The 24024-nt window shown below is 40.8% G+C and overlaps 1 protein-coding gene across 1 annotated transcript; it reads right to left on the bottom strand.

Moving 5' to 3' along the window:
• Window positions 1-37: 37 nt before the first annotated feature.
• On the bottom strand, window positions 38-23374 carry twsg1a (twisted gastrulation BMP signaling modulator 1a). The gene is made up of 5 exons (XM_035908330.2): window positions 22976-23374; window positions 22078-22238; window positions 10103-10202; window positions 3332-3592; window positions 38-533 (listed from the first exon to the last, which is right to left on the bottom strand). Exons 2-5 carry the CDS (start codon window positions 22201-22203, stop codon window positions 352-354), a joined length of 669 nt encoding a protein of 222 aa, XP_035764223.2. The 5' UTR covers window positions 22204-22238; window positions 22976-23374; the 3' UTR covers window positions 38-351.
• Between the last annotated feature and the right edge of the window lie 650 nt (window positions 23375-24024).

The raw sequence follows: 24024 nt of genomic DNA, 5'->3' as shown, positions 1-24024 counted from the left end.
CAGAATATATGATGAAAGACTTTCTTAGAGACGGAAACAGTCACCAAAACGTATCTTTATTTGGCATGAGACTGGGATTTAGCGGACCATAATTGTAAAAATACATTATTCATATACAACTCTAGTAAAAAAAAAAAAAAAAAAAGAAAAGAAAATGCTATAAAAAAAAAACATCTAAAAATATACAGTGAAACAAAAACAGCAGAATAAAAGTTTGCAGGGGTAGGAGGAGGGCTGCAGGGGGCATTTTACAAGGTAACTGAGGAATGCTAGCACATAACAGTCATAGTTTCCTCTGTCCCCAGTCCTGCGGTATGGGGCAAGCATTTGGTACCAATATGTGCCCGCACTTCAGAAGAGACAGTTCATGCACTTCACAAGCTTGCTGCCGTAGTCCAGGCACTCCGGTCCGATGCACTGGCAGCAGGCGTTGTGAAACCAGCGGTACTTGGATCCTCCCATTGACTCACAGTATAGTTTACACTGACGAATGGACACGCAGTCGTCAAAGTAGACCACAGTGCACATGCTCTCTGAAATTAAAGAACAACACGCGAAGATGATGGTGTGAGTCACAGATCCAGTAAAGAGAAAAAACGAAACATTTAACCCTCAATTTTCCTGCTTTTCCTTAAAAGCTGAGGTCAAATTGCTGCGTCAAGTATGATTGTGTGTTCTGGTGAGCTTAATGAGTTAACAGCTCAGCTCTGAGGGATTGCTTTCATTATTGCTTTATAGCAAATAAAGCAATAGAGGTTGAGAGCCAAAATGGCCTCAAATTCAAATAAAAATGGCAACGTAACACTTCTAATTCCCTTAGCTGGAGATCTTCTGGCAGCACAGTCCTGCTGTAATGATGCAAAAGTCTGATCCAGCCAAATCTGGTCACAGTTCAAGACTTTGACCTGTCAGGTCACATTTTATTACCCTCAGTGAGTGAGCCTAAATGTGAACAAAACAAGGAGACGATGGGAACAAAGGAAAAATTAAATGGCAGTAAGGCTTGTGTTTTGTGCGAGCCATTCAAAAACGTAAAGCAATATGAGACGGCACATTTAGGAAAAGACTGACTGCTTTTAGTGGACCATGTGGCTTCTCATCATTAGTTACAATTTCTGTGGAATACGGTGGTTTTGCTCATGTACATTTGTGGTCAGAGGTTTACATACACTCATCTCAGGCATGAATGTCATGGTAATTTTAGGCTTTTAATCATTCCTTTGAACCCTTTTCTTTCCAGGGGAGAATGATTGTACAGCATACATCTTTCACGTCTTTAACGAGGATTGAAAGTACAAGGAACTCTGTGAAGATCCAGGTATCGGTCAGTCCGATGAGTGCTGTGAAAACCTTTTTCTGCTGGCAAAGCGTACCATGATTAATAACAAGAAGTTAACAGACTTTTGCCATGTCAAGTCCAGAGCCATTATAGAATATTTATCACCGCTTATTCAAATATTTGAGTGTATGAATACTTTTGACCCTGAAAATCCAAAAGTAAATTCAAACTTGTTTTTTAAAGTCAAGATTTATGCTGCACAATCGTTCGACCCTGGAAAAAGAACAGTTTAAAGAAATCTTCAAAAGCCCCAAATTACCATGACATTCATACCCATGATGACTCAGCGTAGCTTCTCACCACATAACCCCTTATTAGAATATCAAAGATGCCATTGTGGAGGTATGTCAAGACAACATGAGAGATCCCAATATTTTACTCCGACTTCAATCACAGCTTCACACAACTGACATCACCCTCTCACTTCCCCTGGAGCCACCTGGTGGTCCATCACACCATAAAGAAAAATATTACAGATGTAAAGCAGAGGAATTATTTACTGAACTTTAAATGTGCACGTCTTTTGTTTTACCTCATAATTAATGTTCTTGCACAAGCTTGCTTTATTTTTGATTTTATTATTGATCAGGGATTCAGCTTATTGTTTTGGCACCACTGTGACCACATGTGTTAAAGTAACTGCCCTGAAAGATCCCAAACACTGAAACAACGACACAAATCTTTTACTTTATTAAAACCAACAATTGTATTGATTATGAATCTTTATTAGAGCATCGACTTTCTTACGTGAGCATGAATCTCTATGATCAGAAAGCTGTATATTAATATACGAACATCTGTAGGCATGACAAGAAGTTTTATTACTGGACACGCTTCGATTTCCTAGTCCAAGTTTTACTGAATGAACTGGTTTTACTGACCAATCATATTTGAGCGGGCTTTGCTTGCGTGCAGGTAAGTCATCTGTGTGCAGGGAGACGGACAGATTGCATCTGTCAAAAAGTCATTTTTTAAAGTTATCTGCTTTCGTAAACAACAATTTGCAGACAGAAGAGGAAGTCTTGGCCTGGATATCCGCCGGCCACAGAAACAAGCAAACAAAAAAACCAAAAACACGCCGATTGCTGATACATCGGTGTGCACACAGCATTTAAACTTCACATTAAAAGAACGAGCCAGTTACAAAGAACTAAACAGCAGCTGGAAGCATTAAAATTTTAAAACCCATCTCTGAAACATAATTTATACACATTTCTTTATCTCGTTGTTGCTACACTGCCGTTTTACTCTAATTCTAAGTTTAAATCTGCTGCTTTATGTTATTCACTCACTAGGACTGATTATTAGATAAAAATATACTTTCATGTTTTGTCTTTTTAATCTACAGTAACTGACATAACTTTATTCCTTTTTTGCCCTGTTTATGTTCTAAATGTACTTCTCTTTATGTGCTTTAAGTTAGTTATTTTTATTCTCTTTTATTACATTAGCAACTTATCAATCATCTGTGAAAAGCCAGTAAAAATTTGCTTTCATGCAAACTTTTACTGGCTGAAACACATGATTAAAGCAACAAAACATTACGGCAAAACTGTACTTGAAGTATTCGTGTAATTGACCTGACGCCCATTTATGAGTCTATTCAGGTGAGGAGCATCAATGAGGACCCTCTATTGATCAAAGAAGTAACACAAAAAAACCCCAAAACAAAACACACTTTCATTCTAAGGATGAAACAAACCTCCGCCAATCGAGGTGGGGGAAAAAAAAAAAAGGAAAGGACATGCAGGTTGTCAAAATTTCAACTTACCAACTTACCAAAATTGTGAGAAAATAATAAAGATTTCCAACTCAAAATTTTGACGTAATAATAAGCCCAAATTTTGATTGGATTGCAATAGTTTCTCCCCAATTAATTAATTAATTTTTTGGCCTCAGTGACAGAAATACGCTTCCTTCAAACTTGATGATCACACCTCAATGTAGTAAAGTGTGAACAGGTACTTTTCCATGCTAACACAGCGGCGTTACCTTGACTGTCGAGGCTGCCGTGGATGCTGTTGCCAGGCACGGTCACGTTCTCGTGCTGGCTGTTGAGCATTTCCAGGAAGGAAACCAGGTTCTCGTGATGCGACAGCTCCTCTGAGACGGGGAAGGACACGACCATCATGTTGATCTGCACGTCGCCTTCCGTGAGGGCGCGGAACAGCGAGGGGATGGGATTTTGCAGCTCCTCCACGGTGCTCTTGGACGTGGCTGGAGTGTCGCTGTAGTTCTTTGGGTTACACATCCCTGATGTGAAAACAGCGAGAGCACAGTGAAGGATCAGGTCACAGGAATCATCTCAGAAAGCAGAAACTGCTGGAAGTCTTGTTTGATTGAAACTCTGACTTCACCAACACAACGCAGCTAAATAAAATTTAAGGTCTGACGCTCACGAGGCAATTTCCCCATCACTGACATCACTGTCAGGTTTTATTAATTCATATAAAAGTAACAGTTATTGGAGTTACTGGATTATCCAGAGTAACCATGAAACTTGGAAAATAGGAATCAAAGACCATTAATTTACATATAAAGAATTTTTCCCTCAGTTTTTTTTTTTTTTTTTACATTGTCCAATTGTATTCATTGGATTCAGTTACATGCAGAGCCATTTGTTTTGTTTTTAACTGAAATCATTCAAATTTTAAACCTTATGCTAGTCATTTACTACACTCAGTAGCCTGGAAGGAATCAGGTTTATTAGTTTACATGATACAGTGTTTGCTTTGATCAACAATTCTCTGATGGAGGCTTTTGTATAGTTGCAAAACTCGTGAAATCTTTGAGATCATGTTTATTTCAGTATAAATACAGCGTAAAGCAGCAGACTTTCACAAAGTTTAAGAAAAAAGAAAAAGAGACAGAAGCAAAAAACTAGAACAGCAGTGAAGGAACGGGCCGGCTCACGATCCATCACAATCACAGGTTATTTTAATGTGTGAGGTTTTCTTGTCACTGGTCAGCTCTTTTGCACAAATGAATAAGAATTCAAATCTGGTGAGAAGTTGAGGAGGCTCACAGTCAGTCCTTAGGACAAATTAATCTTGTTTTACTGAAATCTGACTGATACTCTCATAGGGGTAAGTCACCAGGAAGTTAAACGCTTTCTTGTGACTGTTATCAGTCCTACACAGCAGCACGGAGGACTTTTAATCCTACATACGAACAGCCAAGACTGAGGTTTCCCCTAAATTTATTTCATGCTTTCATTCCTATAAAACTTCTATTTTATTAAAAAAAGTTGAGAAACACCTGAGAGGCAACAATGTGATTTCTTTTCTTAAGCTCTCAGGTCCTGTGCACAAGTGCAAGTAAATATTTTAGTAAACTTTCTCTGTGGTCTAGTCAATTTTTGGTCTAGTCCACAAATTAATTTACGGATGAACTCAATTTCTGCATTTACATGAGAAAAAGGAAAAAGATAATCTTGCAACATCAAAGGTGTTTTTCTTTATATCTTTTTTGATGTCACACTGTGGATCATATTTTTTTAGCTCTAGTCTTTGTACACGTACAACAAAATTGTGGCGTTTGCAGCTTTCTGATTAGACAACATTTCGACACATCACTACCTGCTGCCTCGGCACGCTCAGCATATTGTAGATATTTAAGACAAACAACAAAATCCCCACTTGAAAAACAAACAAACAAAAAGAAATATCAGTGTGTGTGGAAGTAGCCTCAGTTCATTTGTCTTGTGAAAAATAAACCTTGTGAGATTCCCGCTGCCTCACACCTGAGAAACGATTACCTTTGATTTCCTCGAGGTTCACACACGTTTGTTTCCTTCACTAATCCACAACGTTAATAATTTCCCTCATTAAGAAAAAAAAAAAAAGCAAATAAAAATCCAAGTCTAATATTTTGATGTTTGATCTTAAGAAAAATGTTAGATTATAATTAAGAAAATTAAAAATCCTACAACTTACCCTCTTCTTTTATAATTTACAGTCTTTTAATGAACAATTAGAAAACTAGGCTCTGTGTAAACCTACTCACTGAGAACTGTGCGATTCAAGTGAAGAGTAAACATTTTTATTCAGATATATCACCAAGGACGTGACTGTGGGTCACAAATCTACTTGAGTAGTAAAACTGAGTGAGGTAATGTCAAAATAGATATGCATTTTTGAGCATTAAGACATTTTCCCCCTTTACAGTCTTGAATTATCCAGTTAAATCTTAAATACAAAGACTGGTTTAAAGGCTAAACGGTCAAACACACACAGACACAGCAACTCACAAAGGGCCGTTGTGTAAAACCACACCACTGTCAAAAACGTCTCGTCTCAATTAAGGCCTTTTTAACACTTCATTTAATTTCCAGATACAGTAGTAATCACTCGACAAAGTCCCCACATCAAGATATGATCTTCCTAAGCCTTCAAATGAGTCAAAGTGAATTATAGTTAATGACTAAATCATTTTATGGAGAACGGAGTTTGACAGAGGAATTGGATTACAAAACTGATGCTAAAAGCAGAGCCAGAACAGCTGTTTTTGATAAAATGTACACATGGGTCCTCCCTCCCTCCCTCCCTCCCTCTAAAATATAAACCGTCCTCTCCCCTCCAGTCGGCCGCGCTAACGGCTCTCAGACACACACTTCAAAGTAGATGGAATTTGGCACAGGGAGCGTGTTTAGAGTGAAAACTTACTTAAAGTAGACATAAGGGTAGCGGCAAGGCGGAAAAGCAAAAACATAAATGAGGAGTATAAACTTGCTCAAAGCTAAAAGCCATCCTCGGTGTATTGTAAAAGGCCTGTCCGGGAGGAAAACGGCACGTAACATCTGTGCAGCAGCAGCAGGAGCAGCAGGATGGAGTTCAGAGCTCAGTGTCAGATTCTTGTGTTCGCGTTCCACATGAAAGAGCTTTAATAAAGCTTCCTTGTCAGCACGTGAAGCAATATCTGTCTGTCGGAGCTGATCTGAGAGAAGAGTGGTTTACGAGGGCGAGAGCTCAAACCTCGTGCTTGCGTTTTCGCACAAACTCCAAACAACGTGAGGGGAATCGTGACGTGTCAACAGGTGTCCTCTCTCACACGTAGCACACAGCTTCAACGTGTTAAACAGTGTGTGTGCGAGTGTTATCGCTTCTGGAAATCTGTTTTATTTAGATGAGGGAGTCTCCTACGCCACGCAGACTTTGTGGGATCTGGAAGGTTATTAAGAGCGTTTCAATCTATGCAAGTGCAGCGTGTGAAAATGGCTACGGATAAAATTCTTAACAGATGCAGGCACCCTCCACAGGAAGGGATTTTGGGGGGTGGGGTTAAACAACCTCTACCAAATAAATAAGTAAATAAATAAAAACCAAAAGAAGTGCAAAATAAGCTAAATCCACATGCTAAGCTACATACAGATTTACAAAACAAACAAATATAAAAGCATTAGGGGGAGCCGCAAAACCACCAGAGACAGAAACAAAGAAATATCAAACGAGAGATGCAAAATGGAAAGCAGAACACACACAAATGTACACAAATTATCAAGGACACAGAAAAGAATGTGCAAAACAGCTTTAAAGAGGAACAGACCAACCACAAAACAAGAGGCAAAAACACCACAAAGAAATAAAATAAGCAAGAAAGTCAGAACAGACACACAAACAACTACAAGATAAAATACAAAAAGGACACAAAACAGTGAGAGTGACACAAAAATACCTGCGAGAGTCAAACACAAAATGAGAATAATGAGATGCACAGCTAAATTACAGCTTTTAAAAAAAAAAAAAAAAACTCGTACAGTCTGGATGTCGTGCAGCCATGTAGCGGAGGTGGGATAGCTTTAACAGCTCACTGTTTCTCTTGTTTTTTTTACCAATCTGCCTTTAAGTCTGGTTTTCAAACCACCCCTGCTGGTTTGAAGTGAGTTACAGTTTTAACCAAAAGTCAAGAGTTCGTTTTAGCAGCTCGGCCTCGCTGTCCCTTCGGGGCCTCTTCATCCTTTGATCTTCGGGAGCACCTCGAGACTTCTGTCCATATGTGGAAGTGCTACTTTAATTTCCTGTGCTCTGATAAACAGTCGTCCTCGCCGCACGGAGGCCGAGACACGTTTGATATCTGGCTCTGCTCGCCTCACACTCTGGTATCACAGCAGCAACACCCTGAGCAAACTGCAGCGGTTTAAACCTGTGTGCTTCTCAGCTGTCGAGCGCATTACAGCCTCGCTCTCAGGCTTTTACTGGGAGAAAGAGCTCAGAGATGAGACTTCAACTGGCACGTTCAGGTATGGATACAGATCAGTGTCAGAATTATTTGAACTACCTTACGAGTTAAAATATGAGCAATAGTGCTCATTACTTTCTTTTTTCTGGGGGGAGTTTAACACTTGCTGTGACAAGGCGTCAGGGTTTCTTACAACAAAACTGGGATTTCATTTGACAAAATGCAAGCTTGGAACCACTGATGATCATCTGACAACGATTTAGCTCTTGAGATCTTTGGAATCATCTACATTCGTAACTAATGTTTGGTGCACACAAGCTAAATGATTGAGCTAATAGGCTAGCCACTGGGTTCCCTGATGAGCTCAGCTTATCTTTATGGGGAAATTATGGTTCACCTGCAGACAGTGTTGGGGAGTAACGGAATACATGTACCGCCGTTACGTATTTAAAATACAAAATATGAGTAACTGTATTCCGTTACAGTTACCGTTTAAAAAGGTGGTATTTAGAATACAGTTACTTTGTTGAAATAAATGGATTACACGGCGGTACTTCCCTGTTTCATATTGTGGCGGGTCAGGACTGTTTGGGTTTTGTTTGACAGCTACGTTCTGTTGTTCCAGGCGGCAGCGTTAGGGTTGCCATGGTTACAGGGTGACGCTCTCTCTCTGCGTGTTTCCTGGGTGAGAGAGGCCTTTTTGTTGTTGTTGTGCTAAGCTAATAGGCAGAATGCTACCGGTATAGCTCTAAAGAATGTAGCATCATGGGCAGTGTAGTCCGTGCTGCAGGGAGAATGGACTGCCATACACGTTATGTGTCTGTGAGCGAGGGAGGGAGAAAAAGGAAAAGTACGAGCTGTCATCGAGCAAAAACGGGAGCTGGAAGCATGTAAATATAATAATAACCACTGCAGCCAAGAAGAGAGCCTGACAAGCCCAGTTGTAAGTAAGCTATTAAGACTCGACTGTACACCGTGTTCGTGTTTTACTCCGAAACAATAAGTTCAGTTGGAGCAGCCTTTCAACGCCTCTCTCTGTCTCTCGCTAGCAAAGTTGACCCAGACAACAAAGTAAAGCTAGTTTTCGGCTACGAGCCCGACACAGAACCCACCGTATTAGCCAGAGGTCCCTTTACTATGGAGTGGCGGACCTTCAGTAACAGTAATAAATCACAGCAATAGTACATTCATGTAGTTGTAAACAGCATGATAATATATTAAGTAATCCAAAGTATTCAGAATACGTTACTCTCATTGAGTAACGTAACGGAATACGTTACAGAATACATTTTGGGGCATGTATTCTGTATTCTGTAATGGAATACATTTTAAAAGTAACCTTCCCAACACTGCCTGCAGAGCACGCCTGTGGTCAGATGGGGAGGGCAGTGTCCTAAATACGTGGCCACTTTTGCTGATTAGGTTGCTGTGGGTCCATCAGGTGCAGAGAATAGTAAACTTCTAGCACACGAAGATGATTTGGGGAAATTTGTGGAATTTTTTTGAACTTCTACCTTTTTGCTACCTTCCCTGTCCCCGCCTACTCATCAACCGATCAGCAACGAACACACTCATCCATGTCAAGCACCATGCAGCATGGATTTTGGAGGACTGTCGGGAGCATATTTACATAGTTTGAAAACCCCTCTCCGTGGACAAATCCCTCCATAAATCGAAACAATTGGGGTAGCATAAAATAAGCATGACACAGGCTCTGCTTCTATGCCACAACACTTCCATCAAATTTTGCTCCCTCCTTCAAATCACACCATGAATGTTTCAGAAGAAGTCTGCACAGTTCTCACCACATTTTTCTTCAAGTCAATCTGATCTATAAAGAGGACAGAGTCATTTTTCCAACACAGAGGAACTTGTGTAATACTTCTGACTGAAACAAGCTCTGTCTTGAGCTGGCCTTAAAGCCATGTATTCTCATTGTTATGGGTACTTTTCCCTATGCAACCCTCTGAACATAGGCTGGATTCACAACAGAGTCCAGTATCAGCACTGTGTATAGCTCCCAAAGCCTCGTCTTAAACCTGAATAAGTGGTGAAAGATGCACGATTAGCCATTTGTCCATGTTTTTTCTCAACATGGAGGAAAAAAAACAAAAACTATGCTTCAGAAAAGGCAGCAAAAAAAGCAGGAGACCTTGGGCCTGATGTCTCACCCCATTTCTCTCTGACGGAGGAGGGGACGGCAGCGCTTTCGTGTCACCTTTTTTGAGTGTAGAGTGAGCGATGAGGTGATTCAAGTTGAGTCATACAGTTCAGAAGGACAAAACAAAAATGTGACGTGGTGCTGTATGTGTGCGTGTTTGTGTTTGCACTTCAGTCTTGCGTCGCTGGTTACCGTTGGAAATAAATCCTTGTAAACAAAACTTCACAAATTCAGCACTGCGGCAAACACATCCATCGCTGCTGACACTAATGTCGCACACGTTGAGCTCAGCAGATATCACCAACCTGCTCAGTGTGCAGAAGCCTGAACTAACAGTGAAGTTCTCCAAACCTAAAACAATACGGACCAACTTTCTGTCAGCTTTAAAATGCGTTGCTAATAAAAACGGAGTCCCGTGCACTCACCCACGCAGTCGCAGCACTCCTCCCAAAGATTCCCCAGACACAGCATGCACTCTTTACAGCAGGAGCAGTTCCCATCAGACGGACGACACTGGCACAGCTCCTGCAGGAGAAAACAAACGTGCATCAGTAAAGCAGAAACAGCAGCTCGTGACTCGTTGCAAAAACACTGGATAGTACTGGCTGCTGTCCTGATTATTATGCTACTGGTTGTACAAGAATACTTGCTACACATCAGTAATTTTTTCCACTGAGATAAAGAGTGTGGACAGCGAGCATAGAAGCAAACCATTACAGAGACCTGTGCACAAACTGGAAATTATATTTTATGAAGGTAAAAATATGGAAATGAACAAATTTAACCATGACCAACCGAAATGTTTCCTTTGCTATACACCCACAAACACACTTTGTCCATGATGTAGGAATGGCAGCAATAATGCCAGCCACAGACGTGAGATGTCGACTGATACATTATGATGCAGAATGGCAGCTTATGTGGAACAGTGTCATCAGGTAGTTTGTCCAGCAGAGTCACTTTGATGTCCACTGTGTCCAATACAGACATCACCGCAGACTGTACAGGCTTTGGTTAGGATGTCTAATATTAAAGTTAGTGACAATGAAAGTATGACTGAACACATATGGCTTGTTTGGAAAGGTTGGAGGATGAAGCCTCTTCTCTCTTAAAAGAACACGGCAGCACGGCTTTTGTTTGCAAAGCGTCTTCTGAACAACAATCCAAAGTGGAGATGTTTGACCTGAATGCACAAACACCTCATTCAAACTCCTGTGTATATGGAAGTTTTCTAGAGTCAAATATGACTCTAGTTAGGGCTGTTCGATATAACGATATATATCGGATGGCGATATAAAAATGTCTCTTTCATTTTATGCCATCGTTTGTTTCGTGGTGTCGCAAAATAAACTGTTTACGGCAATATTTTTTCATCGTTTTTCATGGTCACTGTAGTGGCTATATTAATTTCTTAATTTCTCTCTTTCTCTTATATTTTATATAACCACACTACTGACGGACAAGCGCCTGTTTTTATGCGTTGTGGTTAGCAGTGTTGGGACTAACGCGTTATTAAGTAACGCGTTACAGTAACTACGTTATTATTGTGGTAACGAGCACGGTAACTAGTTATTATGCCAAAATCAGGAACGCGTTAGTCGTTACTGGGATTTAGATAGGGTCGTTACTCGTTACTTCGTGTGGTGGCTATCGCGGCGCTTCCACAGATTCTGTAACATTAGCAAGTGGTGGAGGCCAGCAGGTGGATGAGGGAAAGGGGACGCAGAAGGAAAAGAGACCCGAGGCGGCCGCCGGTCCAAGTGTGAACTGAACTTCAGGTAAGAAGTTATGACCTGCAGTCTATCTGGGTCAGATATAAACCAAGTTTAGGTGGAGTTTATTTTCGTTATTCTGACTTTTTCCGTACTGCGTACTAGCTAGCATGACGGAGTTTCTATACAGCTGGGTGGGTGCTATGAAGTTAATGATGTTGAACTTTATTTTGTTCATAAGTTATTAGAGTTGCCAACCATCCCGTCTGGTATTCAGAGAAAATATTACGCGTTTCTTATTGAGGTGAAAAGGAACAGTTTGTCCCGTACTTCAGCTACAATGAAAAAGGCACAAAGCTGGAGTTATTCTGTGTCTTTGCTGCACAGCTGCCTCTTCTTTCATTCTCTCTCCCTCCCTCTCCCGTTTCTACTTCAATCATGAAAACTGATCAATGATCAGCTGATCGGCTCTCTTGTTTGTTTATCGCCCACTTTGCGCCAGAAAGAGGAAACCAGCCGATGTTGCCTTAAACAACAGCAGCACGTTTAAGCTTGATCAGCTGTTGTTTGAATTTAATATTAATTTCTAGTATCAGCTGATGTTTGCTGGAGCCACAGCTGCAAAAAAGCTGCTGGTCATGATATTGGTTTGGTTATCTGCTGAGAGGGAAACATGAAGATGAAACCAGGAGACGTCCTTACTGAATCATCAGAGCTGAACAGGTGATGGAAAAACAGGTTTATCTTTTAGGTGACATAAATGAGTTAAAGGGAAGTTATGAACTGTTTCTGAGAGACAGATAACCCCAGGATCCTTTTTTAGGTAGCTGACAGCTGGTAACTGTGCAGGTGCGGATCTAGCAAAGTTTTGCCAGGGGGGCCAGGTAGGGCATTAACAGGGAGAGGTGGGCACAAAGAAATACTTTTCTTTCTTATTCTCATTTAAAATGTCTAGCTTTTAAAAAATAATTATCTGAATCTTACAACAAAGGATTGATAGATTGATGCATATATACCATCAAAACAGTGTACATCACTGTCACAACAGTGTTTGTTTTCATTCAAAGGCTTTATGATTTTTCCTATAATGGCGGGCCGGTCTCTAGTCAAAATGCCCTGGACGATTTTTTGTCCCAGTCCAGCCCTGTAAGCAGCTCATCTGCAGTCTGCTGTTATCTACATCTTCCTATTCAGAAGGCAGAATTTCCGAGTTCTGAGTACAATCAAAGCACCACGACTGCAGTTTTTGTGTTGGATGTAAAAGGCGCACATGACGCTGTGACGTAGGCTAGAATCATGGCAGCAGTCAATGACGGTCCAGGCGTGGGATTTCTCTCGTGGAAATATGCACATTATCTTTTCCTTTCTATTGGTAGGTGGCACAGTGCACTTGTGGCAAGTAAGCAAGCTAGAAGACTGGCAAAGTTGTGGAAGCAACACATTAACAAGAGAATTCTGAGTAAAACCAAAGTTACTTTCCCTGGTAACTAGTTACTTTGAAAGTAACGAGTAACTTGAAGTAACTGAGTTACTTTTGATAGAAGTAACTAGTAATGTAACTAAGTTACTATTTTAAAGTAACTTACCCAACACTGGTGGTTAGCAACAAAGAGGTAACAGCATCGCGTGTCCGCTTGTTTATGTTCCACATAAACCTTTCACAATAAAGCTCAAGATCCTGTTGAGACTTTTCAAAATAAACTGAATCACGTAAAAGAGCAGATTATTTACGGATGAGAATTTAAAAAAGAGCCGCCAGGTGCTAAAAAATAAACCTTAGACTCAAACGTTAGAACAGGCTTTTCCCCGCAGCACGCCGTGTAATAAATACTCACAAAGAAAACGGTGGCCTTTACAACTGTCTAAAAATGTATCGTTTCATGCATCAGTTAAGACGAGCTGCCCGAGATTCACAGAATTTACAGAAAATGTTACATTTTTGTGATTTATATCGTTATCAGGACGATAGAATTCTTATATCAGGATATGAGATTTTGGTCATATCGCACAGCCCTAACTCTAGTCAGTGCATTCTGTATGTCTTCTTCAGTAGTCTTTCTCACTCACTATGTGTTAATGGACCTCTCTGCATTGAATCATACTTGTTATTAATCTCTGGCTCTCTTCCACAGCATGTCTTTTGTCCTGTCTTCCTTCTCTCTCCCCAAAAAGTCGCAGCAGATGGCCCCGCCCCTCCCTGAGTCTGGTTCTGCTGGAGGTTTCTTCCTGTTAAAAGGGAGTTTTTCCTTCCCACTGTCGCCAAAGTGCTTGCTCATAGGGGGTCATATGATTGTTGTGTTCTTCTCTTTATGTGTTATTGTAGGGTCTACCTTACAATATAAAGCGCCTTGAGGCGACTGTTGTTGTGATTTGCTGTATAAATAAAACTGAATTGAAAGTATCTGGCCAAATTGGCTTGAGCAACAGGACAATGGTTCCAAACACAGCAGCAAATCTACAACAGGCGGAAAAAGAAAAGATTCTACAGCCCAGTCCGGACCTCACCCTACATGCACTGAAGCAACGCCGTAAAGAAGAATTCCTCAACAGTGATGCAGCAGTCTGATAAATAATTATATTGTGTATGACTTTATTTAGTAGCCCTACAAGCCATTGAATCGTGGGGTGTACCTCGTTTTCACAGGACCGTGTGCATTAAACACCGCTTAACAAAACCCGACTACTAAACTCATCTCAGTCCTGATGAATTTGATGCGGAGGTGTCTGACAGGTGCAGCAGAAACTTCAAATCACAGCAAACACGCTGCTCAAACAGCAGACGTACCATTAAAACATTACAGGGCCCACACAGGCCATTACAAGACTGCGCTCTGCGTGTGGCATTCATCGAAGAATGCGAGACGTCACCGCAGACTCGAATAACTGAAAAAAAAGAAAAAGAAACGGCATTTCCTTTCATGACCGCAGCAGGTCCGGACACGTTAATCCACACTTTCACATCACAGGTCTCGGTTTATGATCGAGTTAAACATCTGACATGTTCTTTAAAGAAAAACTGCACTTTGTTACAACTTTGGTTTACTAAACCAAGAATTCAACTGATTCACATTAAAGTGGCTAATTATGTTGATGATGTTTGTACTTTTAGTCATCACATAACCACATGTTAACCAATTTACTTGAGGATAATGTAATCAATAACAGTGGTTACCATGGTTCAGCATTTTCTAATTTGATGGGTTTGTTTTATTTTGTTTTTTTGGATTTCTGTTCATATTTTATCATTTAAAAAAATGTTTATTTTAGTTTTTATTACTTTCAGTGTTGGTTTTAGCCTTTTAAAATTTTTACTGCATGGAGGACGTGTCAGCGGCAAGATTTAGGAAAATCAGTGATAAAAAAAAACAAAACAAACAAACAAAAACCCCCACTTCACCAAAAGCAGTTGACATCTCAAAGCTCAACAAACACACCATCAATGTCTCATCTGTAAGTGGTAAGAAATTATTTTATATTCAAACAAATACTAAAACTAAGGATATTTCCGCTTTTTTTTTTTGTTTTTGTTTTTGCATACTCTTTCACGTGATTCAGTTTATTTTGAAAAGTCTCAACAGGATCTTGAGCTTTATTGTGAAAGGTTTATGTGGAACATAAACAAGCGGACACGTGATGGTTTTACCGTTGTTGTTGCTAACCACAGCATAAAAGCAGGCTTGTCCGTCCATAGTGTGGTTATATTAAATATAAGAGAAAGAGAGGACTTTAAGAAATTAATATAGCCACTACAGTGACCATCAAAACGATGAAAAAAAATATTGCCGTAAACAGTTTATTTTGCGACACCACGAAACAAACGTAAAATGAAACGATAGATGTTTTTACATCATCATCCGATATATCGAACAGCCCTAGTCAGTGATGTCTTCATTTTGACTTTAGGGCAAAAATAACCCTTTTTCATGCAGTAGTGCCATTATTGTTATGCAAGCTGACCAATTTTAGAGACGCCAGCTGTAGAGAGCATCATCTCCCTTCTCTTGATTATAGTGGAACTAAAAATTCCACTTCTCTTGTAGTCCCTAATCCCCAAAGAAGTTTTTCTACTGAAACTACGAATCCTAATGAAATCCACAAGATCAAATCCAGCCCATCAGATGAGAGTTAACACTTAAAGGAGAATCGGATATTGAACATGCTCGCTGGTGACATCCAGGTCGGCCCACAGACTTTGAGGACAATTATTAAGACTCATTTTTCTGCCTGTTAGGAAGGTTTTGCCAAATTCTCACAGAGGAGGAGGATTAAAGTGGTTTTCAAGTTTGCTAACAAGTAAAAGATCCAGGTTAACTTCTAAGAGGAAATTAAGGAAATTTAAAAAAAAAAACCAACAACAACAACAACAAAAAAACCTGCCAAAGCAACAGGTGATGATACAGCCCAAACCATGCTGGCCAATCAGAAGCCTACAAACAATAACACACAGTGCACACTGATTTCAACAAGATAGATAACAGCACACACATTTGACATTGCAAGACAAAAATCTCTGGTTTGCTTGTCTGCAGGTAAATGCCAAAAAAAATCTTGAAAAATTTTCAAGAAGTGCAATTTTCAGTGACTTTAAAAAAAGAAACAAACTAACAAACAAACAACAAAATGAACAACGGTTATTAAATGCACACAAGTTGAATGTGTGCAAAGATCTTGTGTTTTTTTTCCTGTCCCACTCATTTTCTACATATCTGTACAGTGATGATAGAGTTTGCATGAAACAGACACAAACATTCAAAAACATTCATGTGGATGCTTTTGAATGTCCAAAACATTCAAACTGGAACAATCCTTTAAAGTCTCAAGTCTTTTCCAGACCAGAGTCCTGAAAGACTTTCACAGCTCAAGTCCTCATATTGGTACATGAAGTGAAATCTAAAGCATTTATTAAAAACTATAATAAAAACAACAGCTGTGCAAATAAGAAAGAAAATATAAAAGTCTTTGTAATGACATGATCTCATACAGAGGCTTAACACATGCATGCACGCATACACACACACAGGCTTGAGCTCAACTGCTCACGATGCTTTTTTTTTTTCTCTTCCTTTCCTTAGATGGAAGCTACAAGTTTCTGCAAACATCCAAAAACATGAAACCACTGCTGATGCAATACCTCCTGTACAAACACATGGAAACAGCACTCCTGTGCTGCAGTGCAGTTTGCGTTTAGAGTTAAAACGACACAGAACTAAAAAAAGCGCAGTTGGTGGGCTTAAAAAGCAAGTGAGAGTGCCAGAGGAGCTCCTCTTCCTCCCTCCTGTTCCCCCATGACACTAAACAGGGAGCACATTCCTCCATGTCAAGGTCACTGGGATGGGGGAGGAACAGAAGGAGGGAGGGAGAAGAAAACACCTGGAGAACAGGACAGGGCTGCTCCCTCCATGACTCCTTTCTTCCCGAGTCTCCTTTGCAGTTTTGCAGAAACCATGTTTTACACATAGACAGTCTCTCTTCAGTGACTCACCATCGAGGGATTGCAAGAAACACACAGAGCTCACTTAATCACTGGCCTCTCAATCCCCAAACCTCTGATCAACATCAGATCCCATGAGTAATTATGACTCTCAAGGGTGAAATTATGAAAAACTAAACAGCTGCTCCTGGGAAGAAAACATGCAGCCTTAAATCAGGCAAAACGTATAAAAATATAAATTAATTTTTTTTTAAAAAAAGGATGGAGGAGACTCATAGACCTGCATTTAGCCTGGCTTTAAAACAGTAACGGCTAACTGCCTACTAACTGCTACTTTAGCCGTATCCACTTAAAATAAATAAATAAATAAAAAATACATAACAGTACATAATCACCTTTTCTTTTGAAGAAACGTTTTAGTGAATCTTATCTAAGAACCATGTCTTTATGTGACGTATGGCACTAAAGCAAGAATGCTTTTCATTAGCTTAATATACAGTTACAAGTAAATTTGCTTATTTATTATGAAGATGTAGGCAAAACAGGGGGGAAAGTGTCAAATATAAAGCTAAAACTAAAATAACCGCTAAAATAGCTTACATTTTAAAACTTAAGGAAGGCTTCAGGAGTGTTTTGTGGGAAACTTGCTCACATGTTTAGGGGTAAGAATTTAAGAAGTGATGTTAATTACCTTATATTTGTTAAGAATGAGCTCAAGCTTAGAGGGAGCTAGCTTTAAAATAAGCACCTCTCTGTTTTTACAATCTTTGCTATGTGCAAAGACTAAGTTAGAGCTCCATGTTTTTATTTTGGGTATTTACGGGAGTAGATAACACAAATCACTTCAAACTTTTTTTTTCCTTTTACTTTATTTAATTCCATTTAGCAGCCACATGAAGATGGGACATATTAACAAAAACCGACTTTGTCTCAACCAGCTGATATCTAGAAGCCTGCTGAGAGGCAGCACCTAGCATCTGTGAGCACAACCTCATCATCCAGTAAGTGTGAAGGTTACGTAATGGCCCTTTATTATCATTTGTCTAAACCAACATCAAGAAGCTAGACTCAGATTTATAGCTACAATCTTTATAAATGTATTCTCTCCCAGAGCACCAGTGGTTTGAAGGACACCAGCAACAGCACAAAGAAAAAGAAGACGACATAAAATACAGTTCGTCTTTGGAAATGGCAACTTCTTAAATCCATCTGTACATGTAAGAGCCTTAATCTGCTGCACAATATCACAGTGGACGGGATGGCCGTCTGGAGAAACAGCTGAAAGATGGCATCTGTTAGGCCTGCACTCAGACCTCATTACTGTGTGTTAGGACACTGGATTTATTCTTTTAATTACAGGTCATTAAAAAAAGTGAAGGCTGAAAAAAAAAAAAGAGCTAACATGCAAACTGATTTGGACACAGCCACTTCTGCCTTTATTCTGAGACAAGCAATTTGTCTTCTGGCTCTACCTTTATAGTTAACGCACAGACATAATTAGTCTGTTAGTGTTAAAATATAACTACGTCCAAAAGTAGAGTTTCCATTCTTTTTACTGAAGGAAAACAAAAAGGAAACAAGGTCTCGTCCCATTTATTTGTCAACTTTTCTTTTCAAGTTTTCTTCCTTGGCTGGTATCACCCTAAAGCCGATTTCATATAAATTTAACAGCATACAAAAACAGAACAGTGACAGGACAGAAGGACCAAAAGTTTCAGCTTTTAATTACCAGAAAACAATAAAATGGAATAAATTTTTTAAGTCATTCACCAAGTAAAAACACTAAAGATTGACTTGCCTAAGCTTCTTAAACTCTTCATCTCCTGTGATAGTAAATTCAACCTCTTTGCTTTTTCACCATATTGTTTGACAAAAGAAGCTTGAAGACATCGCTTTGGGCTCGAGGAACCTCCTTCACCTCTGCCTGACGCTGTCGGGAAACAGCTGGAAAACGAATGGACAGACTAATCAGAACAAGCGGTAGTTGCAACCCTACTAACAACAATTTCCCCACTGAGGTGGATGAGGTTATCTTAACGGCTTAAAGAGCTCTTATTAGGCTACCCTTGCTCTCAAGTGGAAACCGCTGCAATCAGTCAAAGCCCGGCTGCAGCGGGACAAAAGGGCTCTGGAGGGAAAGTGAGTATGCGCTCGTCCCACCGAGCGACCGCTATTGTGTTTCAGCTTTGAAATCTGCTGCCCCACCCTGCTAAACAGCCTGGTGTGCAGAGTCCTGGACAGAGCTGGATTGTGAAGTTTTGCACACATCTTAGACTCAAAACTGTAGGTTTCTCTCCACACAGACGCACACACACCTCCTCCTGACCTTAACCTCCCCTCCCTCCTCTTCGACCTCCTGCTCTCATGTTTCCCCACCCCTTGGTGGGGGTTTAGGGAATTCAAGACAAATGACTTGAGATGGCAGCAGAGCGCAAAAGTGAGCGTCGGACAGCAAATCCCACTAATCACAAGCAACATGGAGCGTCTACGGAGGGGCTGGAGAGGCAGGAAAGTTTCTCCTTCACGGCGCACACACACACATAAATCGCTCTCGCCTCTGACAGCTAGCGAGTTGGTGTCGACGGGGTCGCGGAAGCTACAGAGCTGTTGTCCGGAGCAGTGATTCATCAGGCGAAATAAGCCACCTGGAAGTAAAGAACAAATAGAGGGCCTCAAATGTTCCGGGGAAACTCAAGCCAGGAAGAAGGGATTTGTTTAGGAGTTTAATCCAAAAAGAAGTAAGCTTTAAAAAAAGAGAAAGAAAAAAAAAAAAAAGCCACGAGAGGCTGTCTTTCCTCTGAAGATTTTTGGAAGAGAGCTCATTTTTCCTCAACTGTTTTTAGATCACTTCGCAATTTAAGACCTTTGCAAAACAACAAAATCCAGGAATTTCCTGGCTACAGTGATTCACGTGAGGATTTCTCAATTTTCCTGAGGCATTTTCACACATGAACTCAGGAAGATGTTTGCAGAATCAGTTCGGGACGCCTTCTTAAGTTTCCTTTCGCCTCAGCCACATTTTTCCCCAACTGAAAATATCAGTATCTCTGTATTCATCGCACCATCACCTGCACTACTCTCACATCAGTGCATCAGTCACACAAAGCAAACTCTTAAAGACCAAAGGACGTCTCTTCTGGCTGTATCAGATGCTTACGCGCCCTCATACAAATCCTCGGCGGGCACCTCTTAGAAAAGTTGAGGGCTGTGGTGCATGTGTGAAAACAGCACAGATAAAATTCCTTGTAACGGTTTCTAAAGCTGCACACAATGTGGGAAATAAGTATTCGATCCTCTGATGAATCTGTAAGTTTGATGAAGTGATGACTTCAGTCCATTATAAGGTAGAGTGTGTAACCAAGCTCCTCCTTTGTAGTTCTGGGCTGATCCCCCACCATCATGATCATCCTCACCCCGTGAGACAAGATCTTGCAGGGCGATTTATGGTCATTTTCGATATCTACAGTTTGGATTCATCTCCTGCCTCTAAGTCTTGTTTCTTTTCATACCCACTGCTCACGGCTTACATTTAACCATGTCCTACATGTCTTGTTGTACTGTTGGTAGTTGCTGCACGAAAAGTTTTCCTTAAAGCAACGTAGTGATTAAAAGGGGGAAAGGTTGGATTACCAACCAGGAAAACGGAGGAAGAGCACAGGGCTGCTTAGACCCCTCCGGGCTCTGATTCACAGCATGCCAAGCAGATTTTTTGGTAACTTAATTAATTGCAGAAACCTGAACCTTTGCATTAAAGCCGGCGCTGTAGTACTGATGTATTTTGCAATCCTGCAGCAATGCTTTTTTTAAATTTTGCATGGTAACCACATTAGTGGTTAAAATCAACTCGAAACTGCATACATTTAATTATTTCATTTAATTAAGCAGAAGAGTTTGGTCTTCATGACTAAAGCCAGACCTTCAAAATGTCTTGTTTTAACAAACTAAATTAAAATAAATAAATCTAAATCCAAGAAAAGAAAAACTTTGGAAGCAGAATATGTTCAGGATTTTGTTGGATACATTCATTTTTCTGCTAAACAATCTAAAAGCCAAGTCTTGAACAAAGAAAAATAACAACAACAACAACAACAACCTGTCTTTACTTGCAAACATCCAGCTGCAAACATCCTGCTCCAAGAATAGAGTTTGGGTCAAAACAGAGCTGCATCTCACGTTCACAAGGGGTTAAACAGGTGAAATAGCCACTGAGGTTAATGACAGTACTTTAAAGACTGTAATGGAAGAGGCAGGGAAGCTAAACACACAGCTCTGACCTACAGGACAGCAGCCAAGCAAAAATCTGGCTTGACAGCTGAAAGAAAGTCAGGCCGACTCTTCTCTTGATTTTTCTAAAACCAACTCGAAACAAGAATTCATGAAGGAATCCGTGTTAACGCGTGGGCTGAACCCCTCATCCGAACGTGTGAGGAAAAAGTGACATGAAGGAAGTGATGTTAGAAAGTCAACAAGCATGAATGAGTTTGATGTGAGATTTTTAAAAGCAGAGCTAAAAGAACCTCACATAAATAAATACAAACAAACGGAACAGAATGAAAGAAAGACATCCAGCTCCCTATCAGCTGAAGGCTGGACAGCTTCACAGGTCCGCTCCCTTTCAGACGCCTCCAGGATTATCTAGGGAATGTATCTGCATTCTTTACAACAGATTCCATCGTTGTTCCCAGGTCCAAATCTTCATCTTATCCTGGCAGATTTGTAGACTCGACTTTGGCTGCCGTTGGATATTTACTGTTACGAGAAGAACTTGTACAAAACAGACCGACTGCGGAGGCATTATTTCCCCTCAGTGAATTCAGCTACCGCTCAAAGAAGCGCCGCTGTACAGTTTTGCTGCTTTTATGGAAGCAAAGCGGCAAAAAAGCGGACTCCTCGTCCACCTACTGCTGTCACTTTAAACTCCTGACTTGTGTTTTAGCCAAGAGACACAACTGTGCCTGTTTACACAAAACAGCTGTAAACCCTGGAGGATGAAAAGCTTGAACTTGGCTGCACTTCGCCGCTTTAATCTCCAGAGAAGATAATCACATTCGCGAGTTAAGTGCACCTGAGATTATGTGTCTGCAACCACAGAGTTACCTCAGGGAGGCGAAGCCTGTTTGCAAACACTCGTTCGTTCACACACGCTTCAAAACACCGCCTCACCACAAACATCCAGGACTCGGCTCCGTGTTTAAGGTGCAAAAACCAAAAGCAGCTCGCAGGTCGCGAGGCGTGGGAAAACCTCAGCATCCCTTACCTGGATGAGACATTTGCTGACGTCACTGGCGCAGAGGGCTTTGTTGCAGCCGGAGGTCAGAGATAATATTGAAAGGAGGAAGAGGAGAACGGCGACAGCGGGGAGGATCAGCTCACCGGGCCTCATCCTGACGGCTCACCAGCAAGGCACTGGGAAAAGTCCTACATCAATGAGAGACACAGCACAGGATCTTAGATCAGGAATGGAGGATTAAGGCAAACAAACAACAACAGTTTAATTCCAAAAGAGGAAAGTGAAGCTCTGTTCGACTGGAGAGCTCTCCTCCATTTTGTGTGAGAGTTAACATCTAACTTCTACTGTTAAACACACACACACACACACACACACACACACACACACACACAGGAATAAAGTTTCATCCTGAAGTAGATGCAAATGTGCTGTCACGTGTGCAGGAACTCACTGCTTTGCCTTTCTGTAAAGTCTTAATTTGAACTTTTCTAAAACGCTCGCGTCACATCTCATTCAAAGTCAGCACTGCTTACTTTACTGAAGAACAACAACAACACCACACACACACACACACACACACACACACACACACACATCTGGCAACATCAGCTCCCTTTCTCCCCCCTTTCTTCACCCCCTTCTATTTTTGTCGCGCTTTAACACTCTCTCCCATCTCGCTTCTCTGCTCCTACACTTCAACACTTGCCGCACATTGTTGCATTTCGCATGACGGCGAGAGAAAACATGTGAGGAACATTAGCTCCCCGAGTCCTCAACGCGTTTCTTCACCTCTCCTTTTCCCCTCCCCTGCTCCGCTCAAAACTTTGTCTCACTCGCACGCAGCCACAAGAGAATCGAGTGCGCAAAAAAAGAAAAGAAAAAATAACAGCGAGCTAATGCAGATATTAGAGAGTCTCAAACTTACCACAACGCAGTTAACGAGCTCGAGATTTTCACTTTTTTTTTAAGGAGGACTGGGGTTGTGCTCTCTTTGAACCTCTCCAGGATGGTGTTCTGCCGCCGCTCAAGTGTCCACTGTGTCCAGAGGGCGTCAGTCTCTCCGCAGCACAAAGCGACAGGCAGTCGGGCGCCTTAAAGGCACACACACACTCCCTTTTCTATCCGGCGTCTGTGCAGGAAAACACCGGGTCTCGGGTCTCACACGGTCACCGGGTGACGCGCATGAATCATTCAGCTCACCTTTAACGTAAATATGAGCCCGGAGCAAAGTTTGAGAGGTCGGTGCGTAAAAGTGTCGTGCGTAAAATTCGCTTCTTCCAACGCAGGTGGGTTATGTTTGCCTTTTTCTTTCTCCTCCAACAACAAAGGAAGTATTTACTTTTCACTCCACCCCCTGCCCAATTACATACCCCCGTTTGTCTCCACTCTCATTAGTGGCCTTGTGGGTTGCTCATTAGGTCATCTGAAGCCGTGAAGCTGATCAGACTTCCCGCCGCGACGCCACCCTTCGCTCATTTGTTGCCGCCGCGGAAACCCTCTGATAGGGCGTTTAACTCCACAGGTGTTTACATGGCTTTTTGTGAAACTTCATCAAAGACCCAACTGGCCACCACTTCCATAGCTGCAGGGGAGGAAGGCAAATTAAAATTTTAATCGGATTTAGGAATTTTTTTTTTTTTATCTTAACAAAGGTTAATTAACTTTAAATTTGTGATAAATTATGTTTTGGACTAAAAGTCAGGTTTGAAAGTTGTCAAGATTAGTTTAATCAATTGCTTAGGTTTATTTTATTTTATTTTCATTTGTTATGAGTTCTGTGGGTGTCAGAGGGAATATGAATATGTCAAAGAAAGTGTAAAAAAATCAGAGAATTATTTTGTGATGTATAACCAAACCAAAATATACGAAAATGTACCTAAAGTAAAATACTTTTCATCCAAACTGTCCCTCTTAAGAATCCTACACATTATATTATTGAATCATAATTACTGATTGACGGATATGTGTAACTTT

Source organism: Neolamprologus brichardi, chromosome 18 (genome assembly GCF_056152115.1).
Source record: "Neolamprologus brichardi isolate AB-2024 chromosome 18, ASM5615211v1, whole genome shotgun sequence".
Lineage (NCBI taxonomy): Eukaryota > Metazoa > Chordata > Actinopteri > Cichliformes > Cichlidae > Neolamprologus > Neolamprologus brichardi.
Note: the sequence above shows the minus strand (reverse complement) of the source record. Positions and strands in the feature narration are given on the sequence as shown.